Here is a 27,220-nt window from a genome sequence, read left to right as displayed (position 1 = left end):
GAAACAGCAAAGAGGCTAGTGTAGGGTGTGTGTTGTCATGGTGACGGGAGACAGCAGTGTGTGTGTTGTCATGGTGACGGGAGGCAGATCTGCCTGCGAAATGGTCCAGAGTTGGCCTCCTGATGTACCACTTCTTAGCTGATCCTGAGCAAGCAGCTTCCCTCCCTGAGTGTGAGTTTCTTCATTGGCAAGATAGAGCTAAGGAGGATACTGGCCTCATAGGATGGTTGTAAGAACTCAGTGACATTGGGTCAGAGTAAGGGCTGGATACATGGACGCCACTGATGTTTATTATTCAGTTGGGTGCCTTGGAATTTGGGTCAATTTCAGTGAGTGTCCAGCAATGCATAAACCTCACATGCCATCTAGGGCAGTTTCTCTCCCACTGTTTTGACCCAGTAAGAAATACATTTACCTCATGACCCACAGTTCACAGGCACATGTCCAGACACAGAGACACAAAGCCTTTGGAAAACAACGCTTCCCCCTACTTCTCATATTTTCTATTCATTCTACTCTATTCCATTAAAGAAATGCTGACTGCCACCCATTAAGTTAATCTCACAGTTCTCAAACCAGAGGTCCAGGTGTGTGCATGCGTGCTAAGTCACTTCAGTCGTGTCCGACTCTTTACGACCCCATGGACTGTAGCCTTCCAGGCTCCTCTGTCCATGGGGCTGTCTAGGCAAGAATGCTGGAGTGGGTTGCCATGCCCTCCTCCAGCAGATCTTCCCAACCCAGGGATTGAAACCACGTCTCCTGCCGCTCCTCCATTGCAGGCAGGTTCTTTAAGAGGTCCCAGGAGGAAGGTGAAATATTTGAAGATAAAAAGGAGTTTAGGTCATCACTGGGTTAAGAGATAAGATGACAGAGGATGAGAGAGGAGAGTCAAAACATAGGTTAAGAATAAAGAGGTTTCATTTTGTCAATTGCTGAAGGAAAAACACTGCACTCACACTAACATATAAAGATTCTAGGATTCTCTGAGTCTCCCTTTCCATTCCTCATTCAGTCAGTAAGTCACCGTTTTCACTAAGTGACTGCTCTGGGCTCCACCATGTGCTGAGCAGTGGTGGGAACATGGTCTGATGGAGACAGCCCCAGGTCTTGTCCTTACGGGGCTCCCACCCCAGTGGGAGAGACAGAATGTTTGCAACAGCCCAGAAGGGTCAGAGGTGGGATGAGGGAGTCACAGGCAGAGTGGCCCGCGCTGGGATGGGGGAAACAAAGAAGCCTGGGAGAGCCTGGTAAGGTGCTTGCTCCAGATTTGAGGTGTTGGGGAAGGCTGCCAGGAGGAGGGGACGCATAACCTGACATCTGGTAAAGTCGGGCCAAGGACTCGGCCGATAGCCTGTACCACGCTCTCTTGGGCGGCTCCTGGTCCGTGCCCAACCTGGGATCTCCCCCTTTCCGTGGCCCAGGTTACCAGCCCTGCGATCCGCAGGTCATCTGCAACCGCGTGAACCACGTGCACGGCTGTCTGGCGGAGCTGCAGGAGCAGGCGGCCAGGCGGCGCGCGGAGCTGGAGGCCTCGCGGAGCCTGTGGGCGCTGCTGCAGGAGCTGGAGGAAGCCGAGAGCTGGGCCCGCGACAAGGAGCGCCTCCTGGAGGCGGCGGGCGGCGGCGGCGCGGCGGGCGCAACGGGCGCGGCGGGCGGCGCACACGACCTGTCCAGCACCGCGCGCCTCCTGGCGCAGCACAAGATCCTGCAGGGCGAGCTGGGCGGGCGGCGGGCGCTGCTGCAGCAGGCACTGCGGCGGGGCGAGGAGCTGGCCGCGGCGGGTGGCGCCGTGGGCCCGGGCGCCGAGACGGTGCACCTGGCGGGCTTGGCGGAGCGCGCGGCGAGCGCGCGGCGGCGCTGGCAGCGGCTGGAGGAGGCGGCGGCAAGGCGCGAGCGGCGGCTGCAGGAGGCGCGGGCGCTGCACCAGTTCGGAGCGGACCTCGACGGGCTCCTGGACTGGCTTCGCGACGCCTACCGCCTGGCAGCCGCGGGCGACTTCGGCCACGACGAAGCGTCCAGCCGCCGCCTGGCCCGCCAGCACCGCGCGCTCACAGGGGAGGTGGAGGCGCATCGCGGGCCCGTGGGCGGCCTGCGGCGTCAGCTGGCGACACTGGGGGGAGCCAGCGGAGCCGGGCCCCTGGTGGTGGCACTGCAGGTGCGCGTGGTGGAGGCCGAGCAGCTGTTCGCAGAGGTGACCGAGGTGGCTGCGCTGCGGCGCCAGTGGCTGCGCGATGCCCTCGCTGTCTACCGCATGTTCGGCGAGGTGCACGCGTGCGAGCTGTGGATTGGGGAGAAGGAGCAGTGGCTGCTGGCCATGCGCGTGCCCAATTCATTGGACGACGTCGAGGTGGTGCAGCACCGGTGAGCGCGCACCGGTGGGACTCCTGGTCCCCTTCGTCCAGCACGCAGTCTCGATTTCCTTGATTCAACAATTTTTCCATGTTCACACACTTGGAACCAGTGTGTGTGAGCTTAGTAGCTCAGTCGGTTCCGACTCTTCGCGACCCCATTGGACTGTACAGCCCACCCGGCTCCTCTGTCCATGCGGTTTCCCAGGCAGAAATTCTGGGATGGGGTTGCAATTCCCTTCTCCAGGGGATCTTCCCAGCAAAATGGGAATGATATTTACTGGTCGCAACCTCATGGGCTCCTGGAGAACAGTAAATGTGCAAAATAGTTAGCAAATGCCTGGGTCCAGGGAGCATTCCAGGGGCGTTTGCTGCTATTCCTGTGAGACTTACAGTCACTTGGCTATATTAACCTCCAGAGATGGCCCAGCATGTTCCCTCCCCTGGGACTCCCATCCCTAGATGGGAAGGATGTTACCCCTTGCATAGATGTTACCTCCCTAGCGAATAAAACCACTCTGACCCTTGTCACTTTCTCTTCCCTCACCTCACTTTACATTTCTTCATAGCAGTTACCACCCTGGGACAAATTAGATACTGATTTACCTGTTGGCAGACTTAGAGATGGGTCATTAAGTCAGGGGATGGACCTTCTGCACCCCTCTCTCTGAGCATATTCATCCATCCACTCATTCAGTGGATACTTATTGAGCCCCTGCTCTGTTCCAGGCCTTGGGCTGGGCATTGCTGGAAACACAGGCCTGGTCCCCACTGTTACTGTGCCCACAGTTACCCAAGCCACAGCCTTGGACATTGTTTTAAACAAGGGAAGACCATAGCCAGCTTAAAACGGTTCTCCCTGGCTGCCACGTAGAGGGTGGGCTGGAGGGGGTAAGAACGGTGGCTGGGAGCCTAGAGAGGCAGCTAGGGTAGGGGCTCAGGTAGGAGAAGACAGGACTGGACCAGGGCAGGAACCCAAGAGGACAGGCCATGGGGGCAGACAGGCTTTGGGGGAGTATTTGTCCAAAACAGAGCCCAGGGCTCTGGCCTAGGGAATGGCCAGGGTTGCGGCGGGGGTGGGGGTGGGGGGGGGCGGTGTGGGAAGGAAGGGAGGGGAGCTGTCCCTGGGATGGAGACCCAGAGGAAGAACAAACTAGGGGAGATGTTGAAGCGAGTGTGAGTCACAGCAAAGAGCCCGGACAAAGAGCACAACAGGCTTTAAGATGGGGGACAGGCTCAAAAGGGATAATGTTGAGGTTGGAGACAGATGTGGGACTGATGGGCTGGGGGCAAGGGCGGGGGGGATGGGTGAGATGGACCAGACAGGATGTGAGCGAAAGCTGAGAGGGCCCAGGGCAGAGCCCTGAGGGACCTAACACTTAAGTGGCAGGTAGAAGAAGAGGAGCCAGCAGAGGAGCCTGAGGAGATGAGGCTGAGAGTTCAGAGGAGAACCAGGAGAAGGCAGTTTCACAGAAGCCAGTGAACAGGTCCCCAGGGTCCAGGCCTCACTGACCATGTCCATCCTTCTTCCGCAGATTTGAGAGTCTGGACCAGGAGATGAACAGTCTGATGGGCCGTGTCCTGGATGTGAACCACACGGTTCAGGAACTGGTGGAAGGAGGTCACCCCAGCTCAGATGAGGTGCGTTCCTGCCAGGACCACCTCAACAGCAGGTAAGTGGAGCCTGGGGCTGAAAGTCCTTCTGAGTCCCAGGCCAGTTCTTCTTATCATTCTTTTCCCCAGTCACTCAACTATAGAGGTCAAGAATGTGCCCTTTCAAATTCCTGAGATGATAAGGTTGTTGTTGTTGTTCAGTCGACCCCCTGGATCCCAGCACCCTAGGCTTCCCCATCCTTCACTATCTCCCAGAGTTTGCTCAAACTCATGTCCATTGAGTTGGTGATGCTATCCAACCAGCTCATCCTCTGTTGCCCCTTTCCTCTCCTGCCCTCCATCTTTCCCAGTATCAGAGTCTTTTCCAATGAGTCAGCTCTTTGAATCAGGTGGCTAAAGTGTTGGAACTTCGGCTTCAGCATGAGTCCTTCTAGTGAATAAGGGCTGCGGGCCGCCTAGTAAATTAGCAAAATCTTGAAAAAAAAAATGATAATGCCCAGTGTTAGCGATGATGTGGTAAACTGAGGATAGAATACATTTCAATGGGCTCTTATTTACTTGTTCAGAAATGATTTATTGAGAATCCACTAGCTACCAGGAATTTTTCCAAGCACTTTTTTTTTAATCTCCCAATATCCCAATTGCCATAGTAAAGTTTCCAGCATTCAGAACTCTTTAAGAATAGTAACCAGTTAAATCTTTCCCCCTAGAACACTACAAGTAGCTCTTGCAAGGTAGGATTCATAGATGAACACATAGATCCAGAGAGGTGAATTCCTTATCCAGATTTACTCAACCTAGTAAGCAGGAGTCAAACCCAGTTCTGCCTGAATCCAGAGCTGAGGCCCTTGACCACATATTGCAGTCTTCCCAGCAACTCTGTGGGGGTGTAAATACCCATATAAGAAAGGAGGAAACAGGAGCTCAGAGAGGTAAAGGTGGCCTAAGGTCCCATGGGAAATTAGGTGGGGATCAAGCCTGAATTCGAAGTTGAATTTGTCTGACTGCAGACTGTGCCCTTAATTGCTGTGCTGAGATCCCAATATCCAGTGATTTCCAAGCCTCTGTATCCTCAACAATCCCAGGGCACCAGGGCCTAAAAAGATAATGACAGCTAGTGATTTATGGAGGAGAAGGCAATGGCGCCCCACTCCAGTACTCTTGCCTGGAAAATCCCATGGGTGGAGGAGCCTGGTAGGCTGCAGTCCATGAAGTTGCTAAGAGTCGGACACGACTGAACGACTTCACTTTCACTTTTCACTTTCATGCATTGAAGAAGGAAATGGCAACCCACTCCAGTATTCTTGCCTGGAGAATCCCAGGGACAGGGGAGCCTGGTGGGCTGCCGTCTATGGGGTCGCACAGAGTCAGACACGACTGAAGCGACTTAGCAGCAGCAGTGATTTATGGCATTTAGTGAGATGATGCGCCAGTGCTTTAGCCACAAGAACTCATTAAACACCTAGTGAAGTGGACATAATTATCTGCCTTTTTTCAAATGAGAAAACAGAGACGACAATGATTTGCCCAAGTTCACGTGGTGAATCTGGCCAGAGCAGAATTTGAACTTGAGCCCTTCTGATTTCAGAGTCCTAATCTCTGCCCTTGTGCTGTGTCCATTCAAGAGGGGACAGAGAGAGAGTTAAGAAATAAACAATAAAAGAACAAGATATTTGGAGAATTGTAAAGATTCATGCAAGGAAACCAAACCAGTCAAACCTAAAGGAAGTCAACCCTGAATACTCATTGGAAGGACTGATACTGAAGCTGAAGCTCCAATGCTTTGGCCACCTGATGCAAAGAGCTGACTCACTGGAAAAGACCCTGATGCTGATAAAGATTGAGGGCAGAAGGAGAAGGAGATGACAGAGGATGAGATGGTTGGATGGCATCACCAACTCAATGGACATGAGTTTGAGCAAACTCTAGGAGATAGGGAAGGACAGGGAAGCCTAGCCTGTTGCAGTCCATGGGGTCACAAAGAGTCGGACACAACTTAGTGACTGAACAACAAGACAATGCAGGAAATAGAGTGACCTGGTAGGGCATAACTGGGGCTTGGGGGTGAGTTTAGATCGTGTCATGACATTTTGAACTGGGCCCTCAAAGAGGATGAAAAGGATCTAGCCACAGGAAGAGTATAAATGGGGGAGGGGAGGGAGGGTAAGCATTCCAGGCCAGGAGCACAGCCAAGGCCAAGGCCCTGAGGCATAAAGGGGCTTGATGTGGTCCCGGAGTGTATCCCCACTCCTAGCTAGCAGGTACTGTTTGAAGTGCTTCACGAATCATATCAATAACTCATTTGACTCTCACTGCACCCCTGTGAGGTCAGTACTGTGCTATGATTGTGTGCATTTTACTGGTGGGGAAATGAGGCACAGAGAATGTTGCCAACCAAAGGGTACACAACTCAGACCTGACTCTGAGCTTGACACTGTTTGGCAGTATCATCACTTGCTTGAGGGCACAGAACAAATTAAAAAAAAAAAAAAAAAATCTTTTGACGGCACCTATAGGTCTTAGTTCCCTGACCAGGGATCAAACCTGTGCTCACTGCATTGGCAGTGTGGAGTCTTAACTACTGGACCATGAGGGAAGTCCCATAAATTTATTTTAGGATAAAATAGGTTTGACTCAGCACCTGGCTTATAGTACATGCTCAACTACTATTTATTGCATCCAACATATTATCTGACGTCATAAGCCAACAGATTTCACATTCTTTGGTTCCAGAACCCTTTGCATGCTTAAAAGCAATTTAAAGACCCCCAAAGAGCTTGATTAATGGGTTATATCTGTCAGTATTTACTATATTAGAAATTAATACTGAGTAATGTAAAATAGTAAGTCGTTAAAATAACAATAATAAACTTACTATGGTAACATAACTTTAAAGGAAAAAGTGACTATTTTTCAAAACAAAAAAATGTAGCAAGAAGAATGGTGTTGTTTTGCATTTTTAAAAAATTGTTATTTACTTTGGCTGTGCTGAGTCTTTGTTGAGGTGAGAGCTTCTCCAGTTGCCTATGTGGGATCTTAGTTCCCCCACCAGGGAAAGAACCCGGCCCCCTGCATTGGGGGCTGGGCGTTTTATCCATTGGACCAGCAGGAAAGTTCCTGTTTTGCATTTTTGCACATCTTTTTAATGTCTGGTTTAAGAGAAGGCAGCTGAGTACTCAGGTCTGCTTCTGCAATCAGTCTTTTTCCTGTAGCTTTTGGAAATCTCCACAGTACACTCGGCACAGAATGAAAGTGAAAAGGCAAATAGCGTCTTAGCATTTTGATGAAGATAGCTTTGCCCTCGCTCAGGTTACATTTTGAGAACCGCTGTTCTAAGCAAATGTGCCCGGCAGAGTCCATTTTACACAGGCAGGAACTGGGGCCCCGGGAGATAAGGATGACATTCCAAGGTCACACAGTGGCTGGGTTCCACCCAGGGTCATGGGCCCTCCACACCCAAGGGTGGGGGCGGGTCTCCATCTTCCTTACACTGCCCTGCTTCTCCTGGGCAGGTGGAACCGCATCGTGGAGCTGGTGGAACAGCGAAAAGAAGAGGTGAGCGCGGTGCTGCTAGTGGAGAACCACGTGCTGGAGGTGGCGGAGGTGCGCACCCAGGTGCGCGAGAAGCGGAGGGCTGTGGAGAGCGCGCCCCGGGCGGGCGGCGCCCTGCAGTGGCGCCTTAGCGGCCTGGAGGCGGCTCTGCAAGCGCTAGAGCCGCGCCAGGCGGCCCTCCTGGAGGAGGCGGCCCTGCTGGCTGTGCGCTTCCCGGCTCAGGCTGCGCGGCTGCATCAGGGTGCGGAGGAACTGGGCGCCGAGTGGGGCGCTCTGGCCAGCGCGGCTCAGGCCTGTGGCGAGGCGGTGGCGGCCGCCGGACGCCTGCAGCGCTTTCTGCACGACCTAGACGCCTTCCTGGACTGGCTGGTACGCGCCCAAGAGACGGCGGGCGGCGGCGAGGGGCCCCTGCCCCGCAGCCTGGAAGAGGCAGACGCGCTGCTGGCGCGCCACGCGGCGCTCAAGGAGGAAGTGGACCAGCGAGAGGAGGACTACGCGCGCATCGTGGCGGCCAGCGAGGCGCTGCTGGCGGGCGACGGCGCGGAGCTGGGCCCGGGCCTGGCACTCGACGAGTGGCTGCCACACCTCGAACTTGGTTGGCACAAGCTGCTCGGCTTGTGGGAGGCGCGCAGGGAGGCCCTGGTCCAGGCGCACGTCTACCAGCTCTTTCTGCGCGACCTACGCCAGGCGCGAGCGGTGCTACGCAACCAGGTGCCCGCTTCGGGGGTTGGCACATGTGGGTGTCTGAGGCCGCAGGGGATTTCGGGAACAGAAAACTCTATGGAGGAGTGTGTTTGCGGGGACCACTGGGTTCCTGGCGTACCTCATGCTGCGGGGGTGGGGGAGGGGCGCGGGTATCTGGTATGAATAGCTGGGTTTGTGAATAATCCGGTGTGAACAAGTGTGGGTGTGTGTATAACAGAATTTGAGTATTACGATGGGGAGTAGGGTGTCTTAGTCTGGTAGAAGTGACTAAGAGTTTGTGGACTGTTCTGAGTGAGTAATGCACTTGGACGTTCTTTGGAGTGACTTCCTGGGTTTGTGGGTTATCTGGAAGGAAATAAGAGTATGAGTTTGATTGGTGATGGTTAATGGGGTTTAAAGAAGCTCTTGGGGTGGATAACAGAGGATGAAGGTTATGGCAGGAAGGTTCAGGTTGAGGGATTCTTGTGGTCAGTAAATGATTGTGGATTATGTGGCTGTGGGGGCCTAAATTAGCAGACTATCTTCTTCTTGGGAATGGCAGATTGTCTGCACAGCGTCACTGCGTTTATTATGGCTTGAGGAATCAAGTGCCATGGTTATCTGGGAACAGCTGATCCAATTCAAGGATCTTTCTGCGACGGGAACCAAGTTTGAGGATTTGGACACGATAAAAATACCTAGTTTTCAGATTGTCCAAGAGTAGGTACCAGCTTTTAGGAATCATTTTAGAAAACATGGGCTTCCCAGATGGTGTTACTGGTAAAGAATCTGCCTGCCAATGCAGGAGATGCAAGAGACGAGGGTTCAATCCCTGGGTTGGGAAGATCCCCTGGAGGAGGAAATGGCAACCCACTCCAGTACTCTTGTCTGGGAAATCCCATGGACAGAGGAGCCTGGCGGGCTATAGTCAGTGGGGTCACACAGAGTCAGACAGGACTGAGCAGGAGCACCTGTTGGAAAGCATGACAGCCTGTGCTGGTGTCAAGAGAGAGCTGGCTTAGACGGAGGGTGAGCTGGAGGAGCAGACAGCAGGCCCCTGGAATCATGAGGTTACTAAACACTGCAAGCTGAGGTGGCCTTGAGACACTCATTCTGACCCACCCATGTTACCAGTTAGAAAGCTAACCCCAGAGAGGGAAGGAACTTCCTTGAAGTCACATGGCACCTGGTAAGTCTTCATCAATTAATCAAATACTTACGGAGTGCCTACGCTATATCAGGTGCTTTTCTGGAGCTGAGCACAGAAGAAACAGAACACAAAATCCCATCCTCATGTGGCTGGCATTCATGTGTGTGTGTGTGTGTGTGTGTGTGTGTAGGAGATGGAGGAGATGATAAAAAAGTAACTGCGTATATAATATCATGTCATATATATGCTATGAAAGGATTTCCTAGGTGGCTCAGTGGGAAAGAATCCACCTTTCAAGCAGGAGACTTGGGTTCACTCCCTGGGTCGGGAAGATCCCCTGGAGAAGGGAATGGCAACCCACTCCAGAATTCTTGCCTGGAAAATCCCATGGACAGAGGAGCCTGGCGGGCTACAGTTCATGGGGTTGCAAAGAGTCGGACACAATTTAGGGATTAAAGAACAACAACAAATACGCTGTGAAAAATAATAAAGCAGAGTAAAGGGATAGCTGCGGGGGCGGGGGGAGTGTGGAGAGGATGATACTTTTGACAGAAGGTCAGAGACCTGAGGAAAGTGAAAGAGCCAGCATGGGGATATCTGGAGGGAACAGCATGGGGCAAGGACCTGACGTGGGGCCACGCCTGGCACGCTCAATGCTAGAACCTAGTGAGCAGGGGAGAGCAAAGTGGAGGCTGGGCAGTCTGGTCCTGAATGGAGCAGGGCCGACCAGAGCCTCCCTGTCCTTCATCCCCAGGAGATGGCACTGTCAGGTCAGGAGCTGCCGGGCACCGTGGAGTCGGTGGAGGAGGCGCTGAAGCGGCACCGCGATTTCCTCACCACGATGGAGCTGAACCAGCAGAAGATGCAGCTGGCCGTGCAGGCTGCCGAGGGCCTGCTGAGACAGGGCAACGCCTACGGGGAGCAGGCCCAGGAGGCTGTGACGCGGCTGCTGGAGAAGTAGGTCCCTCAGACCCCAGGGGCCCAGGGGCTGGGATTCAGCACAGAGGAGGGGTGATGAGGCCAGAGTTCCCTTTCCTTCCATCACACTTCTGCTTCTCTGTCTCTGTTTTTTTGGCCGAGCCATGAGGCTTGTGGGATCTTGGATCCCTGACCAGGGATCGAACCTGTGCTCCCTGCAATGAAAGAGCTGAGTCCTAACCACTGGGCCTCCAGGAAATTCTCTCTCTGTCTCTCTCTGATTTCTACTTAATTCCATATTGCTTTAGATTTGATTTAAGTTGATGTTGGTGAAAAGGTAACTTGTGATTGATAACCCCAAAGCTGCAGAAGTCTGTACTGTGAAAAGTTTCTCTGCCAAGCCTGCCCTCAGCCTGGAATAGCAGGACTGGTTGTTACAATGTTAACATCTACTGTGTGTCAAGCACTATTCTAGTTCAGTTCAGTTCAGTCACTCAGTTCTGTCTGACTCTTTTCGACCCCATGAATCGCAGCACGCCAGGCCTCCCTGTCCATCACCAACTCCCAGAGTTCACTCAGACTCACGTCCATAGAGTCAGTGATGCCATCCAGCCATCTCATCCTCTGTCGTCCCCTTCTCCTCTTGCCCCCAATCCCTCCCAGCATCAGAGTCTTTTCCAATGAGTCAACTCTTCGCATGACGTGGCCAAAGTACTGGAGTTTCAGCTTTAGCATCATTCCTTCCAAAGAAATCCCAGGGCTGATCTCCTTCAGGATGGACTGGTTGGATCTCCTTGCAGTCCAAGGGACTCTCAAGAGTCTTCTCCAACACCACAGTTCAAGAGCATCAATTCTTCGGCGCTCAGCCTTCTTCACAGTCCAACTCTCACATCCATACATGACCAATGGAAAAACCATAGCCTTGACTAGATGGACCTTTGTTGGCAAAGTAATGTCTCTGCTTTTGAATATGCTATCTAGGTTGGTCATAACTTTTCTTCCAAGGAGTAAGCGTCTTTTAATTTCATGGCTGCACTATTCTAGGCCCTGGGCAAAACAGCAACCCTTCCCTTCCCAAGAAATATTCCAGCCCCCAGGCAGTGACAGGGAAGCCTGGTGTGCTGCAGGTTGTGGGGTCGAAAAGAGTCACCATGCGGTCGCAAAGAATCGGACACCACTTAGCGACTGAACAACACGACACCAAGCAGAGTCCTTTACAGGATTTCCTTCAGGCCTGCTTCTTTCTGTCTGTCATTGCTGTTTCTACTCGTCCTCGTGACCCCAGCTTTCTCCTCTCTGGCATGAGTGAGGCCAGAGGAGAGCCTAATACTCCTCTGTCTTTTGTCTCCTGATGGAAATCATACCCCGTCCCTCCACCACTGTGCAGAGTCCTGAGACCCCAGCCCCTCATCTGTCTGGCTCTGGCATCCTTTTTCCCTAAATTTATTTGGGAAATGGATGGTGGAGTTTCCTAAAGGAAACTTGTATGGGGATTCTCATCCTGAGGAAACAAATTCATGGTCTAGTGTCCCCAACTCCAGGCCTGGCACCTTCTTTCTTTCACTCCATGTTTCTTTTTTTTTTTTTTTTAATTGTATTGGCTTTATTTGTTTATTTGGCTATATCAAGTCTTAGTTGCCACACACAGGATCTTCACTGCATGGCACGGACTCTCTAGTCGTGGCACACAGGCTTAGTTGCTCCAAGGCATGTGGGAATCTTAGTTCCCTAACCACGGATCTAACTCAAATCCCCTGCATTGCAGGGCAGACTCTTTAACTGCTGGACCACCAGGGAAGTCCTTCACATTTCTTGAGTATCTACTCTCCGCCAGGCTCTGCAGAATCAGGAGGAGGAGCCTGGAGGGCTGTTCTTTTGAGTCGCGCCTTTCTTCCTTTGAAGTCATTACTTGTTTCTTTTGTTCTGTTGTTTATTCATTTATTCTTCAGCCAATTAAACAGGGACTGAGTCCATGCTGTGTTCCCGGCTCCTTGTGGGGCAGTGCCGGGCATCCCCTGGTAATCGGGTCAGAACACGATTCCATCCTTTACAGAGCTCTCATGCCATCTGGCAAGAATGGCCAAGAATGGTCAGAGCCGGGCTGGGGGAAGCATGGGCAGAATGGGCAGGTCCAGGATGGAAGAGGTGCAGGGGTCTGAGGGAGCCCTGGGGTCAGACAGGGCCAGGTCCCAGTCCCAGCTCTGCCTGTCAACCTGTGAGATTCAGGGCAAGTCACTTCTCTCTCCCCATGGGCCTCACCTCGCCTGGAACCTGGCCCTGCCCTGCGTGAAAAGATGTTCTTGCGTTTTGTCTGCATTTGGCACATGAGGCTCAGAGAGGGGAACAGACTGGCCAGAGGTCACAGCTGTTTTCTCACCCTCCAGGAGACAAAGGGTTTCTCTCATCCCTGGGACAAGTTGGCTGGTGAAGGCCTGGAGGGACTGAGTTCAGTTCCATTTCAGAGGCATTTCCTGTTTCCGGAGCTGAATCTGGGCGGGACGGAGTCCATATTCTGCTTGTCTCTGGCTCTTCATGTTCCTCCATTCAGCTGTGTGCTCGGTTATCTTTGTAACTTCCTCTCACATACTCCATCACTTTGCCTCCATCTCTCTGTAATCTATGTATTTGTCTCCTTCTCTCTCCCTGTTTTTTCTACTTATATCTACATCTGTCTTTTCTGCTGCCTCTCTCTTTTTCTCAGACATTTTACTTCTGTTTCTGCCCTCCCTCTTTCTCTCTGCCTGTCTCTCTTTCTCTGTCTTATAAAATTAATTTTTGGCTGTGCCGGGTCTTCATTGCTGCTCATGGGCTCCTCTTGTTGCAGAGCATGAGCTCTAGAGAGAGGGCTCAGTAGTTTCAGTGCATGGGCTTAGTTGCTCCGTGGTGCATGGAATCTTCCTGGCCCAGGGATCAAAGCTGTGTCCCCTGCATTAGCAGGCAGATTCTTAACCACTGGGCCACAAGAGAAGTCCCCTCTATGTCTCTCTTGCTTTCTTTCACTCATCAAATATGTATTGAGCACCTACTGTGTGCCAGGCCCCTTTTTTAGGTATTGGGGAATACAGGGGTGAGCAAAACAGATAAAAATTCCTGCCCTCGTGGAATGACATCCTACGAGGAAGACAGGATAAATACGGGATATATACAGTGTGTTGGATAGTGTTAAGTGCAAAGGAGAACGTTAAAGAAAAGAAAGCCAGAAAGTGTTGGGCAGCGGTCAGGAGGGGTCTTGCTAAGAAGGTGACATTTAAGCACACTTTGAGGGGAAGAGTGTTCCAGGCAGAGGAAACAGCCAATGCCAGCCAACACTCTGAGCTGGGAGTTGTTTGTTCAAGGCACATCAAAGTGGGACCCTTTCAGCCCTCTCTGCCAGGCCTCTTGGGCGCTTTGCCTGCACTGCAGGCAGGAGGCCAGGCTGCCTGGGGCTGTGATGCCTGCTGGCTCCGGGTTGGCGGGGCCTGGGTGCAGCCTGGCCAGTTCACTTAGACCAAGGGCCTGCCTCTCTTTGCCTCCCTACGGCTCCAGCCCTGCTCTATCCATGCCCTGCTTTCATCCCTCTTTCCAGCTCTGTTGCAGCCGTCTGGCTGGCTGGCTGTGTCTTACTGGTGGCATCTTGCCACTTCTCTACCTGTCCCTTTCTGGGCTCTCCCTCCCAAGACTCCCTCAGCCACTTTCTTTCCCTCTGCTTCCTTGTCTACGGTGGTCTCTTGCTCTCTGTCTCTCTGGCACTACCCCTGCTTCATTTCTTTTTCTCTGTCTTTTCCTATTTTCTCTATCTCTGGGCCTCTTTCTTCGTCTCTCCTGAGTCTCTGTCAATCACTCTTTCTCGAGGTCTCTGTTTCTGTCTGTCTCTGGTCTTGTGTGTGTTTCTGTTTGTCTCTCTAGGTCCTTGCATCCTTCTCTGTCTCTCTGAGTCAGTCTGCCTCTCCCTCCTGATCTTTCTCTCTAGGTGTCTCTTGTTCTCTAAGTTTTTGTCTCCCTTGGTATCTCTTACTCTGTCTGTAGATCTCTGTTATCTCTCTCTATGGGGTTGTGCCTCTCTAAGTGTCTGTATTTCTTTCTTTCCAGATGTCTACCTGTCTCTGTCCCTCTCTTCCTCCCCTCTGTCCTCTCCAGCTCTGTCTCTGGCTTTGCCCCCACTGATGTTTCTTTGCCTTTCCTCACATCCCCACGTTGCTCTCTCGCTCGATCGTACATATGCCCCAGGTTCTTAGCCCTGCCAAGTTCGATGCCCTCACAGCCCTGCTGCTAGCGCCCCCAAACTCAGGCTTCCCCCAACTCCTATCTCCTCATCCCCAGGAGCCAAGAAAATCAACTACGGGCCCATCAATGGATGCAGAAGCTACACGACCAGCTTGGGCTGCAGCACTTCCTCCGAGACTGCCACGAGGTAGGAACTCTAGCCGAATTCCAGCTGTGCTGGGCACTGGGACTTCTTCGCTAGGGAGGAAAGTGCTCCAGAGCAGAGGCGTGGTGGGGGCAGGGACGCCCCGTCTAAGTGGGTCGCGGAGCGATGTTCACCTGGCACCGCCAGGAGGCGTGCGCATCCTGGCCTCAGTGCGCATGCTCCTCAAGTCCCTCCGCCCACGCGGGCGCGGGGAGGGGCCTTGGGCGCCCCTGGCAACGGCGCGCGTCCGCGCCCGAGGGTCCCGCGGGGACGCGCGCTGATCTCACCTTACCCGCAGGAGATTCGTGAGAAGTGCTTTGCCGGGGAGAGGGACCAGAGACAAGGAGAGGAGTATGCGGGGAGGCGCGGGTGGACCAGAAATCCAGAGCGCAGTTTCGATCAAAGGTGGTCCAGGACCAAGGCTTCACCCCTTTAAAAGCGTCCAGGAATCAAGCTCTGCCCCTTTGGAGATGATCTGCACACCCATTAGGATCTCCCCAAAACAGAGGTGGTCTAGATCCCTTTCTTCATTAGAGACGACTCAGGAGATAATGTTGCCTTGCATTCTATAGAAACTACGCTGGATCCTGACCCCATAAGAGATGGACCCATGAGAGATGGCCCAGTAAACATTTTCCTAATCCCAAACAGAGATGATCCTGGTCTCACCTATCTACCTGACCCGGGATAATTAGCAACCCCTCCACGAAGACACAGTACAAGTTTTCTGCAACCAAAGATGGTTCAGGAACCAGGTCCCAGTCCCCCCAGTCAAAGATGATTTGATTCCCGCCATGGTGAACCCCCGTGTTCCACTCCCCCCGCCGCCCCCCACCCCACCCATGAAATGGTTAAGGGCTTCCATCCTCTCCTCCCAACTCAAGTTCGTTAGAGATGGGTCTGGGACTCGAACCCACTAGAGATAGGTTCGGGTACTCCCTGTCCCCTGCCTTTTTCCCACTGGGAGAGTATTCTGGACTGAAGTCTTAAATAAGAGTCCAGGCCCCCTCCCACATTTTCCACTCCTGTATATCTGAGATAGCCAGGAATCTGAGCCCCTTCCCATCAGAGATGATTCAGAAGCTCACCCCCCCTCACATCGCTGGGGTAAGCCAGGCTCCAGCCTACCCCCCAGCCAATCTCCGCCGCTGTTTGGCCCTGGAGCCCCTTCCCCCTCTCGTTAGATTGTTCTGGACCAAGCCCAATCATCTGAGATGGCGCAGAACCCCCGCCCCCCACCCCACGCTTTAGGGAGGGTGATGATTTCTCCACCCGCATCTGGGGCCCGGTAGGGAGGCGGGCACCGAGGCAGGCAGGGGGCGCGCGCGGGCGGGCGCGTTGCCGCGGCGCGGGGGCGGGGGAGGGGGCGCGCGTCCGCCGGAGACTCAGCCGTCACCACCGCTGCCGCCGCCGTCGCAGTGGAGGGGCGAGAACCCGCCCGCCCGCCGCAGGGACGCCCCATCAACGCCTCCGCCACTTCAGGTCTCGGGGGCGCCCAGGGGAGGGGGCTGATGCGCGCCCCCGCTGAGGCGGGCGGGGTGGGGGGCGGGTAGGGGGCTTGGGCGCGTGCTCGCCCGCCCGCCGCGGGAGGGAGGGAGGGGCGTAGGCGGCGCGGGGGTGGGTCAGCTGGGCGCTGGGACCCCAGCCCCAGGGAGGGGCCCAGATGCCGGGAGCTGTCCGCGGTGCTGCTGCGGGTGGGACTGAGGGGCCGGGTCCCACGGGATAGTATCGGAGATACGGGACTTCTAAGGCTACTCCTGGGGTAGTGTGGGTTTGCCCTGGGGATTAAGGGGATCCCAACCTCTCTAGGGGCCTCTTCTCTGGGTAGTGGGGCATCTGAGATTTGCGCTGAGGTGGGGGAACTCTCAACCTTTGAAGGGATTCTTCCCTGGTTCTTTCGGAATCTGAATTAGCCTTAGATGATGGGGGCGAGTCACTTTTGCCGGGATCTGCCTTGGGCGATGAGGGTCTTGGACTTGTTCTGGGTTTGGAGTGCTCCGACTTTGGGGGCTTTTCCCCCAGTTATTTGGGACTCTGGCTTTGCCTTCAGTGATGGGGGGTCAGTCACTTTGGGGGGGGGCTTTACTTTGATGACGGAGTACCTCTCCTTCAGGGTCTTTGCTTTCCCTGTGAGCTGTGACTGCCATTGGCAAACTCTTCCCTGTTATGTGGGGAATCTGTGAATAGCGTTGGAGGATTCAGCATTTGACTTGGCTTGTGTGTGTGTGTGTGTGTGTGTGTGTGTGTCTATGTATGTATGAAGGAGTCTGAAACTGTCCTGGACCCCTGGGGAGCACATGCCCAGGGGACAGAGTGATGTTTGGCCGACTGGGAATTTGTCCTTGGCTATGACTGCAAGCTAGAGTCCATGGGTTGTTTTTTTTTTCCAAGAGGGAGGAGGAGAATCTTGTGACTGAGGGGGGAGGAGAAAGAGGAGGAGCAAACTGTCCAGGTGCCAGGTTTGGTCATGAGTGGGGAGGTTCCTGCTTGAGGGACAAGTCTTATTGGAAGGGAAGGGTGGCTCAGAAAGCAGCCTTGTGATTGGTCCTGCTGAGAGTAGAGAGAAGGGCCCACTCCTGTTGCTTGTGTTTGGATGACTGATTTTGTTGGGAAGTGGGGGCACTAGAACTGGCTTTGGTTTGGGAGGGGGGTTGGCTACAGAAGTTCTCTCTGGTCCATGTTGGAGAGTCTGATCCTAGATTTGGAGTGTCTCCTTTGGGGCAGACTCATTTGGGGAGCCAGAAGGTAGCCCTGATGCTTGCATTTGGGGGGTTGGCTTTGCTTGGGAGTTAGAACTCATCATGATCTTGGGAAACTGTAGTCTTGGCCTGAATCCTCAAGGCTGGATCTGGGGAATCCTGTGGGCTCATTAGCTAGGCTGGACCTGGGTTGCAGGGCACAGGTCTACCCCAGATGGGAGGGATGGTTTGGAGGGAACTAGACTTGGTACTAGGGCTTCCCAGGTGGTGCTACTGGTAAAGAATCCGCCTGCCAATGCAGGAGATGCAAGAGACACAGGTTCCATCTCTGGGTTGGGAAGATCCCCTGGAGCAGGAAGTGGCAACTCCAGTATTCTTGCCTGGGAAATCCCATGGGCAGAGGAGCCTGGCAGGCCGCAGTCTATGGGGGCCATAAAGAGTCAGACACGACTGAGCATGCACACAGACTTGGCACTAGTTGGGAGATTTTTAGGGGTTCATCTAGCCATATCGGGGGTTTAGGTTTAGATATGGGGCCTTCACTTGATACCTTTGGGAATGATTTGGATACCTTGAATTGGTCCTTATTAGAGGTGGTGAGAGGAATCAAAGAATCTAAGTATTTCTGGGGGTGGGGTGCAAGGCTGAATGAACTAAATTAGATTGGAGGGCTTGTTTTGGAGGTTTGATTTGGCTAGGGGTAGGAAGACTGGTCCAGGAACCCTGCCTGGGAGCTTAGGTCTTATGGGAAGTTGAGAAGGGCTGTCCTGAAGACAGGGGCTAAGGGATGAGGCATTCTGGAGAGCCTTTCATCCATTCCTCTACTCCCTAGAAGAGGGCTTAAGCTGCCCTCACTACCGCCCCCCAACCCCCGCCATGAAGGCCTTACTTGCAAAGGTTCTTCCATCCCACCTTTTTCTTCCTCCCCAGTCCTAGAAGCCTAGCCCCCCCTCCAAACTGGGGACATCGTGGTGGGAATGGGGGGCTATGCTAGGTTGTGGAGAATTGGCTGAGCCCCTCCCCCTGTCCTGCACAGCTGGATGGCTGGATCCATGAGAAGATGCTGATGGCGCGGGACGGCACACGGGAAGACGGCCACAAGCTGCATAAGAGATGGCTCCGGCACCAGGCATTCATGGCCGAGCTGGCTCAGAATAAGGAGTGGCTGGAGAAGATTGAGAGGGTGAGGATTCAGAAAGCCCCTCTGCCTCTGCCCAGGGTCAGGGGCCTCCAGGGAACTCACGTCTCACCTCCTTCACACTCCACTGCCAGCCTGCATTTCTCATACCTTTGAACTGCTTCAGGTCATTTCCATGCCTATTCCTAGCTCTGTGGCCTTGAGTAATTCATGTAACCTCTCTGAGCCTCAGTTTACCCGTCTGTAAAATGGCCAGCATCTCTTCTGAATGGCTGTTAAATATTTCACCCCTTCCTAGAATCGCTTCGCCAGGCTTCCTTCCACACCATTTGGAGCATTTGCAGTAGGAAGTTAGGCAGTCAAGGTGAGGCAGCCCCCGGAAGCTAGGGTTAAAGTGAGCACTGGACTTCCAGGGACATCCCAGGGCTCTCATTCTGTCTATGCCTGTTACTAGTTCTGGGGCCTCAAGGGAATTGCGTTAACTTCTTTGAGCCTCAGTTTGCTCTGCTGTATTTTCATTTTTTATTATTTTTTACTTTTAATTTTTTACTGAAGTATAGTTGATTTACAATATTGTGTTAGTTTTTGGTGTACAGCAAGGTGATTCAGTTATGTATATGTATAGATAGATAGATAGATGTATATATATTTTTTCTTATGGTTTATTATGGGATATTGAATATAGTACCCTGTTCTATCCAATAGACCTTGCTCTACTTTATTTTTTTAATTTTATTTTTTAACACCAAAAGCATTTTGTATTGGGGTTTAGCCAATTAACAATATTGTGATTGTTTCAGGTGAACAGTGAAGGGGCTCAGCCATATATATTATGCTCTACCTTAAAATTAAGGAAATAAATAATAACTTCCCTGGGCTCTTGTGTATTTAAAGTACTTAACACAAGGCCAGGCACCTAGGAGCTGTCATTGCTATGGTGTTGTTATTTTTAATATGTAATATGATATATGTGGCTCTAGGCCAACATATGTGGGAGCTGGACTTCAGTCTTGGGGGGACCCAGGTAGATTTATGCTGTAAACATCAACCCCCAAAATTGCCCCTAGACCTGCAGCCCTGTATCCCCCCACCATTCTAACTCAAATGGAGACACCAAGGTGGGTCTTAAACCCTTAAATGGTCACTGGTGCCCCATAAATGGTGGCAGGAGGCAAAGCCATGCTCCTTGACTTTGAATGTAACAGAGGTTTGTTCTCTCTGCCTCTCTCCCCCTCTGTCTCTTTCTTCCTTCTGCCTCTCTCTGTCTTATGGTCCTCTTGCCATGTTTGTAACTTGCTACATATCTGTGTCCATCACTGTTTTCTCCCTGTCTCCTTCCCATGCCTCTGTGTGTCTCTCTGCCTCTCTCCCCCCACCACTGTCTGTCCGTTTCTCCTCGTCTCTCCTCCCATGCTTGGTGCTTTCTCTGCATCGACCCCCCCATGTCTTTATCTCTCTGTGTGCTCTCAACTCCTTGCTTCCGTCTCTCTCTCCATATCTCTCCCTATGATCTGCTGCCCTCGTATTTCTCTGTCCCTCCCTCACTCTGATTTCCTACCCCCCATCGTCTGGGGCAGGAGGGCCAGCAACTGATGCAGGAGAAACCAGAGCTGGCGGCCTCAGTGCGGAAGAAGCTGGGCGAGATCCGGCAGTGCTGGGCGGAGCTGGAAAGCACCACTCAGGCCAAGGCGAGGCAGCTCTTTGAGGCCAGTAAGGCTGACCAACTGGTGCAGAGCTTCGCGGAGCTGGACAAGAAACTCCTTCACATGGAAAGCCAGCTGCAAGACGTGGATCCTGGTGGGGACCTGGCCACTGTCAACAGCCAGCTGAAGAAGCTGCAGGTATGGCCTGGCTGATGTAGATGGGGGCTTTCTAAACACAGTAGGGCCCCAGCCAGAGTCAGACCCCACTGGAGGTATTTCAGAGGATATTTAAGATAGGGGTTTAGTTCAAATGTGTTAGAAGGGCTGGAAGCGGAAAGGGAATATGAGGCAGTCCAGCTAGTTAGTTACTGGAAGCAGCTGCCGCCCCTAGGGCAGGAGAGGAAAGGGAGAAGAAAGATTCAGAGCCAAGAAGGTAGATAACAAGCACACTGAGGGTTTCTCAGAACCCTGACATCTGTTTCCCTGGATAGAGAAACCAAGGCCCAGGGCCAGAGGGATGGCTTTACACAGAACAATAACAGTATTCATGGGACTTGCCTGGCGGTCCAGTGGTTACAGCTACGTGCTCCCAATGCAGAGGGCATGGGTTTGATCCCTGGTCATGAAACTAAGATCATTCATGCTGTGCCACGTGGCAAACAAATAACAAGAAGAAGAAACGGCGTTCATGGAGTGTCCTCTTACTGAGGAAGCCTCCTTGCTCAGCTCTTACTGACTCCCGCCAGCAATCCTGAAAGAGCAGTACTATTATTATCTGCCATTTGACCAACAAGGAAACTGAGACACAGAAGGTAGCATGCCTGGCCCAGGGACACACAGCCAGACAGCGTCTCCGTCACAAAGCAGGGGCTCTTAGAAGACAGACCACGTCTGCTTTATCTCTGCTTCTGGCCCGGCAGCCAGTGGATGCTCAGTATCTGACTGGTGCGCTGACTGAAGGTTTGAATGTGGGTGCTGAGTCCGTCTCACCTCCCAAGGTGTGACAACTCCTGCCCATACATCTTAGGAACTATGCCTGAGGCTCTGGGGGGTGAACGTATGGCCCAGGGTAGCAAGTGGCCGAGCCTGGATTCAAATCCAGGTCCCTCATCTCTTCACTGCTCCTGCATAATTATGCATCTAGAGTGCTTGACACGGTGTCTGGCAAAAAAAAAAAAAAGTCGACTGATAATAAAAACCCATGTCACCGGTGAGTATTTATTCAGTTATCTATGCAGCAAATCTGTATTGAGCACTTATGTCAGCACGCCAGGCACTTTTCTAGAATATAGCAGTAAGCAAAACAGACGGAAAATCGCAGCCCCCGTGAGGCTCCCATTCTGGAGAAATGGGCAAAGGAGCAAAGAGAAACACACACCTGCATGAGATACCAGGGTCGTTACCGCTTTCTCTACCCCAGTGGTTCTCAACTGCCTCATCTCCAGGATCCCTTACAAATCTCCAGGATCTCTTACAAATCCCTGAGAATCCCAAAGAACTGGTTTGTGTGGATTATATCTCCTGATGTTTACTATATTAAAAATTAAAACTGAGACATTTTAAAAATATATTTTTATTTATTTGGCTGTACAGGTGTTAGTTGCAGCAGGCAGCATCTTTACTTGTGGCATGCAGGCTCTTAGTTGTAACATATGGGATCTAGTTCCCCAAACAGGGATCGAACCTGGGCCCCCTGCATTGGGAGCACAGAATCTTAGTTACTGGACCACCAGTGACAGTGAAAGTCGCTCAGTCATGTCCAGCTCTTTGCGACCCCATGGACTGTAGCCCGCCAGGCTCCTCTGTCCATGGAACTCTTCAGGCCAGAATACTGGAGTGGGTAACTGTTCCCTTCTCCAGGAGATCTTCCTGACCCAGGAATCAAATCAGGGTGTCCTGCATTGCAGGCAGGTTCTTTACCAGCTGAGCTAAGTCCCTAAAACTGAGACATATTTAAATGATCGGTTTGTTTTAAAACAACAGTAAGGAATCAGTCAATCACATATTATCCCCAAAGCATTCTTTTTCGAAGAATAGCTATAATTTCCAAAACAATGGAGGCAGAAGGGTGGCTTCATTCTCAGTGTTACAGCCTCCTTTCATGCCTGGCTTAAAAGAGCACTGGAGGGACTTCTCTGGCAGTCCAGTGGCTCTGTGCTTCCACTTCAGGGGGCATGGGTTTGATCCCTGCGTGGAGAACTAAGATCTTGCATGCCATGAAAAAGGCACTGGATTCTCACTGCTTCTGCATTCCATCTCTTCCAATAGCACAGGCCTGACAGTTCCTGCAGAACCCTGCTGTGCACCTGGGAGAGAATGAGAGAGGCAAATAACACCTTAGTATTTTTAAAAAAATAATAGTTGTAACCTAGGGACTTCCCTGGTGGTCCAGTGGCTAAGACTTCATGCTCCCAATGTAGGGGGCATGGGTTCCATCCCCGGTCAGGGAACTAGATCCCACATGCTGTAACTAAGAGTTTGCATGCCACAATTAGAGATTCTGCGTGCCGTAATGAAGCCTGAAGATCCCACGTGTCGCAACTAAGACCTGGCACAGCCAAATATTTTTTAAAAATAGTTGAAACCTTGCAGACGCCTTGAAAAGTTCTTGGGAATCCCCAAGAGTCCCCAGACCACACTTTGAGAACCACTGATCTGCGCTCTGTGCCCGCCACAGATAACCCATCCCTCCTCTCCAGCAGCCCTACAAGGAGGGGCTGTGGCCATCCTCACTGGACATGTGAGGAGACCACAGCACAGGAAGGGTCTGTGGCTCTCCCAAAGTCACACAGCCACAAAGTGGCCATTCAGGGCCACATTTAGTTCCCAGGCGCCTTCCTCCCTTGATACTCCCAGACCACAGTGGGGGAAGGTGACCCCCTCACTGGTCTCTGAAAAATCCATCACTATCTGAGGTCCACACAGTGTTGGCTGGGTAGACAGTGGGCAGGCGGCGATGGCCTGGCCCCAGGTCTGCTCTGAGATCGCCCAGAGTACTAGCAGAGACAAGTGGTGGCCTGGATGGTCAGACAGAAGAGAGAGCAAGAAGCACAAGCAGCCAGGGGCCAAGTGATGAAAGCTTGGGCAGGGGAGGCAGATAGGCCTGGGTTCAAATCCCAGCCTAAGTGTAGTCCTGCTCTGAGCCTGTCATCCCTTCTCTGCCTTAACACAGGCGTCCCAGGGCCCCAAGTGAAAGTTGTGCACCAGGGTGTGGTGAGTTCCCAACAGATGGGGATCTGTGACTGTCGGGGTCCCAACCGGAAACAGAAGGCACCCTCCACTGGGGCCAGCAGCAGGGAGCCTTCACTTCTAGGGGGGAGGGAGAGGGGGCATGGAGTCTCCAGACAAGAGCAGGGGCCCTTAGTCAAGAATGGCTACAGGGGCTTCCCAGGTGGCATAGGTTTGATCCCTGATCCGGGAAGATTCCACGTGCCGAGGAGCAGCTCAGCCTGTGTGCCACAGTTGAGCCTGTGCTCTGGAGCCCAGGAGCTGCAACTACTGAAGCCCATGCACCCACCTAGAGAATAGCCCCTGCTCACCACAACTATAGAAAAGCCCATATAGCAGCGAAAACCTGGCACAGCCAAAAATAAAGATCAATCATAAAATTTTATATATATAATATATATATATGAATGACTACAAAAAAAATAAAAAACACACACAAAATGGCTGCTGCTGCAGGGAGGAGCTGGAAAATAATACATCTACCCCCCGCCCCTTAGTTTTGAAATTCATTTTTTTTTTTTTTGGCCATGCTGCAGGGCATGTCAGATCTTAGTTCCCCGACCAGGGATCGAAGCCTCGCCCCTTGCAGTGGAAGCACAGAATCTTAACCTCTACTGATTTTGAAATTCTTAACATGTGAATCAAAGGACCTGCATTTTAATTTTGCACTGGGCCCTGCAAATTACGTATCTGGTCCTAAGCCCAGCCCAGCTGGAAGCCAGAAGGCAGGGGAGCCAATTGCTGTGATCCTTACAGGGCACCACCCACCCAGGGCACAGAGCAGGATGGAGAAGCTTAGACTGTGGTCAGGAGGGGCAAACCAAGACCTCTAGCACAGTAACAACTACAGCTAGGATTATTCATTGTCTTGCAATGTTGGCTAACTCTTTCCAGCAGCTTCTTGCAGTGGATAAAAGCACAGACTCGGCACTCGGCGGTATGGGTTTGAGTCAGAGCTCTGCCACTCACTAGGTGTGTGATGTTAGGTGCGTGGCTTGACCTCTGGTCTGAGCCTCTGATGCCTCTTCTGTCCAACGGAGAGGACCCTAATACTAAGCCACTCGGTGACAACAGGGCTATGAGAGGCAGTACATGCCAAGGTCAAGGTCGTGTATACTGGAACCTGGCTGCCTGGGGTCAAGCCCAGCTCTGTGATTTATTAAGTGCGTGATCTGGCGTTATTTCTCTGTGCATCAGTTTCTTCTTCAGTAAAATGGACATAATAATATTAGCAACTTCATGTGAACAATGTACAGATTAAAAAATGATGTAGTTTCAGAATTGCTGACCCAGCAAATATAAGAGACAATACTTGTTTACAGGTTTAAAATTTTTAATTGTCTCCAACCAAAGGGTTCATCATTACTGTACTATATTAGAAAGTTGGGTTATTTCTCTGTCTTCCATAGATGATGTTGACTGTATGAAATACTGGTTTCATTTGTTTCTGATTATAGTCCATTTTGGCATTTACCCCCTCCCCCATCCATGTAGCTTTTTAAAAATGTATTTGGCAGGGGTCGAGTGGGGGTTACTTCCTGGTAGTCCAGGAGCTAGGATTCCAGGCTCTTATTGCCGAGGGCCTGGGTTCAATCCCTGGTTGGTGAACTAAGACCTCACAAGCCCGGCAGTGCATCCAAAAAAGAAAATTCAGTTTGAAAAATAATGTCTTTGGATGGGGACGTACTATATGAAACATTGATACAGTGTGAGAAGTTAGAGGCATTTGCAGTTCACCCGGTTGTGACAGATAGCTTGCCTAAGTCCTGATGCCGTTTGATGCATTAAATGAAAGCTCCTTTTCCCAACCATACTTGCCAGTACTTGGTGTTGTCAGATTTTCTAGATTTTTCCCCAGTCTGGGGGATGGGAAGCATTTCTCACTGTGGGATTTGCATTTGCATTAGAAGGGGCAACTAACGCCCTTGAGAGCACACCCGTCTCCCTTTCTGGCCATTTAGGTTTCAGAGGGAGGGTTTGGGGCCCCCTGCCCTGGACAAGTGAGGACTTGGCTTGACCCTCCACAGGGCGGTGGGTTCACAGGGCGGCAGGTTCAGCCCCACACACCCTAGAGAGCGTGATGTGGGGTCCCCATCGTTTAAGGGAGAGACTGAGACCTGGCGGGGATGAGGGCCTGGCTGGGAGGGTCACCCGGCGATGAGCAGGCTCCAGCGCGGGACTCCTGGGCCTTTTCTCCAGCAGAGGGCGCCCGAGGCGGGGAGTGACTCAGTGGGCCGAGGCCCCCAGACGGAGTCCAGCTGGGCCTCAGGAGCTGCCCCTGGGGGAGGGAACTCCCGTGGCCCCTGCTGACCGCTGGGGCCCGCCTGAGATCCCAGACACTGGGCTTGTGCAGGAGGGAGGGGAGCGATCCAATGGGGCACATTTCCCGGCTGCCCCACCCCTCAGGGCACCCGATCCCGGCTGGGCTGGGGGAGGTGGGGCCCCGGGTCCGAGGGGCGTGGATACGTGAGTTCTGTCTCCCCTTTCTGCCTCGCTCTGGGCCTGTCTCCCAGCCCTGCTCCCCCAGTTCCTCCGTGTCTCCGTTTCTCTTAGTTTTTTCCCCTCTCCTCTGTCTCTTTCTCACCTGTCTTTCTCTGCATCTCCATCTTGCTCTCTCTTCACTTCCGTTCCCCTTCTCTGCCCCTCTCCCTTGACCTCTCCTCCTCCCTGCGTCCTCCTCGCGTCCTTCCGTGTCCCTCCATCCCAGCCTCTGCAGCAGCCTTTCTGGAACCCTGGTTCCCAGGTCAAGGCCACACGACACCCTCCGCCCAGTCCTCCTTTGGGGCCTCCTCCAACTGTCCTTCCCAACTGAGGGGCCATATGGTGGAGTCCCAAGCCCCTGCTTTCCCAGTCCCCAGGGGCCAGGCCAGCTGGTCTGGCTCAGCCTCGGGCTCTCGCTCCAGGAGGGAAGGGGGAGCTGGTCTCCTGCCATCTGAGGGGGACCAGCAAGGGGAAAAGGCACTGGAAGCTTTGCAGCTGCTGGGCTGAGTCCCCAGAGACTCCTTACCCACCCAACCCTGAGCCAGAAAACACTCTGGCCAAGGAAACACCCTCTTTAACCGAGAGGGATAGGGTGGGGAGGGAGGTGGGAGGGGGGTTAGGATGGGGGGGGCGGACAGACATATGTATACCTGTGGCTAATTCATGTTGATGTCTGGCAAAAAACATCACAATATTGTAAAGTAATTATCTTCCAATTAAAATAAATTAATTGAAAAAAGAAAGAAAACACCCTCTTTGCCCCTTTTCAGTCTTTGTCCCACATTTCTTCATCTAGCTCAGCATGGCCCAGAGTCAGGAGCCACACCTGCGGGTTCAAACCGTCCAGGGTTTGAACCCACATTCTAATACTGTGTGACTGCAGGTGACTAACCCCACCTTTCTGGACCTACCTCATCATCCCGGATTGCAGAGAAGGAGAGTAACCGAGAGCCATGAGGGTTTTGTGGTCACCTTGTCCTGGCTTCAAATTCTGGTCCTGGAAGTTTTCACTCTAGACCAGGCACTGATCTTCTCTGAGTCTTAGTTTCCCCATTTGGAGTATGGGAAGGCGGCATGTAGGGCTTCCCTGATAGCTCTGTTGGTAAAGAATCTGCCTGTAATGCAGGAGATTCGGGTTTGATTCCTGAGTCGGAAAGATCCATTGGAGAAGGGATAGGCTACCCACTCCAGCATTCTTGGGCTTCCCTTTTGGCTCAGCTGGTGAAGAATCCGCCTGCAATCCGGGAGACCTGGGTTCGATCCCTGGGTTGGGAAGACCCCCTGGAGAAGGGAAAGACTACCCACTCCAGTATTCTGGCCTGGAGAATTCCATGGACCGTATAGTCCATGTGGTCGCCAAGAGTCAGACACGACTGAG

The 27,220-nt window shown here is 52.6% G+C and overlaps 1 protein-coding gene across 7 annotated transcripts in view; it reads left to right on the top strand.

The window, feature by feature from the left end:
- SPTBN4 (spectrin beta, non-erythrocytic 4) overlaps positions 1-27,220 on the top strand; it is an 80,553-nt gene that overhangs the window by 26,955 nt on the left and 26,378 nt on the right. For 4 of the 7 annotated variants that reach the window (XM_027515789.1, XM_027515788.1, XM_027515790.1 and 1 more), the window contains 7 exons: positions 1,422-2,361; positions 3,884-4,021; positions 7,475-8,225; positions 10,103-10,305; positions 14,566-14,656; positions 18,389-18,535; positions 20,068-20,331. In XM_027515789.1, coding sequence (XP_027371590.1) covers positions 1,422-2,361; positions 3,884-4,021; positions 7,475-8,225; positions 10,103-10,305; positions 14,566-14,656; positions 18,389-18,535; positions 20,068-20,331 — 2,534 coding nt within the window. Of the gene's footprint in view, positions 1-1,421; positions 2,362-3,883; positions 4,022-7,474; positions 8,226-10,102; positions 10,306-14,565; positions 14,657-16,016; positions 16,136-16,333; positions 16,416-16,905; positions 17,399-18,388; positions 18,536-20,067; positions 20,332-27,220 lie in introns of those variants that run through there. The other 3 variants (XM_027515792.1, XM_027515794.1, XM_027515795.1) reach the window with 3 other exon arrangements.

The sequence above is a fragment of the Bos indicus x Bos taurus genome, chromosome 18, assembly GCF_003369695.1.
Source record: "Bos indicus x Bos taurus breed Angus x Brahman F1 hybrid chromosome 18, Bos_hybrid_MaternalHap_v2.0, whole genome shotgun sequence".
In the NCBI taxonomy this organism is placed as follows: Eukaryota; Metazoa; Chordata; class Mammalia; order Artiodactyla; family Bovidae; genus Bos; species Bos indicus x Bos taurus.
The sequence above is the reverse complement of the archived record's forward strand: the minus strand, read 5'-3'. Positions and strand labels throughout refer to the sequence as shown.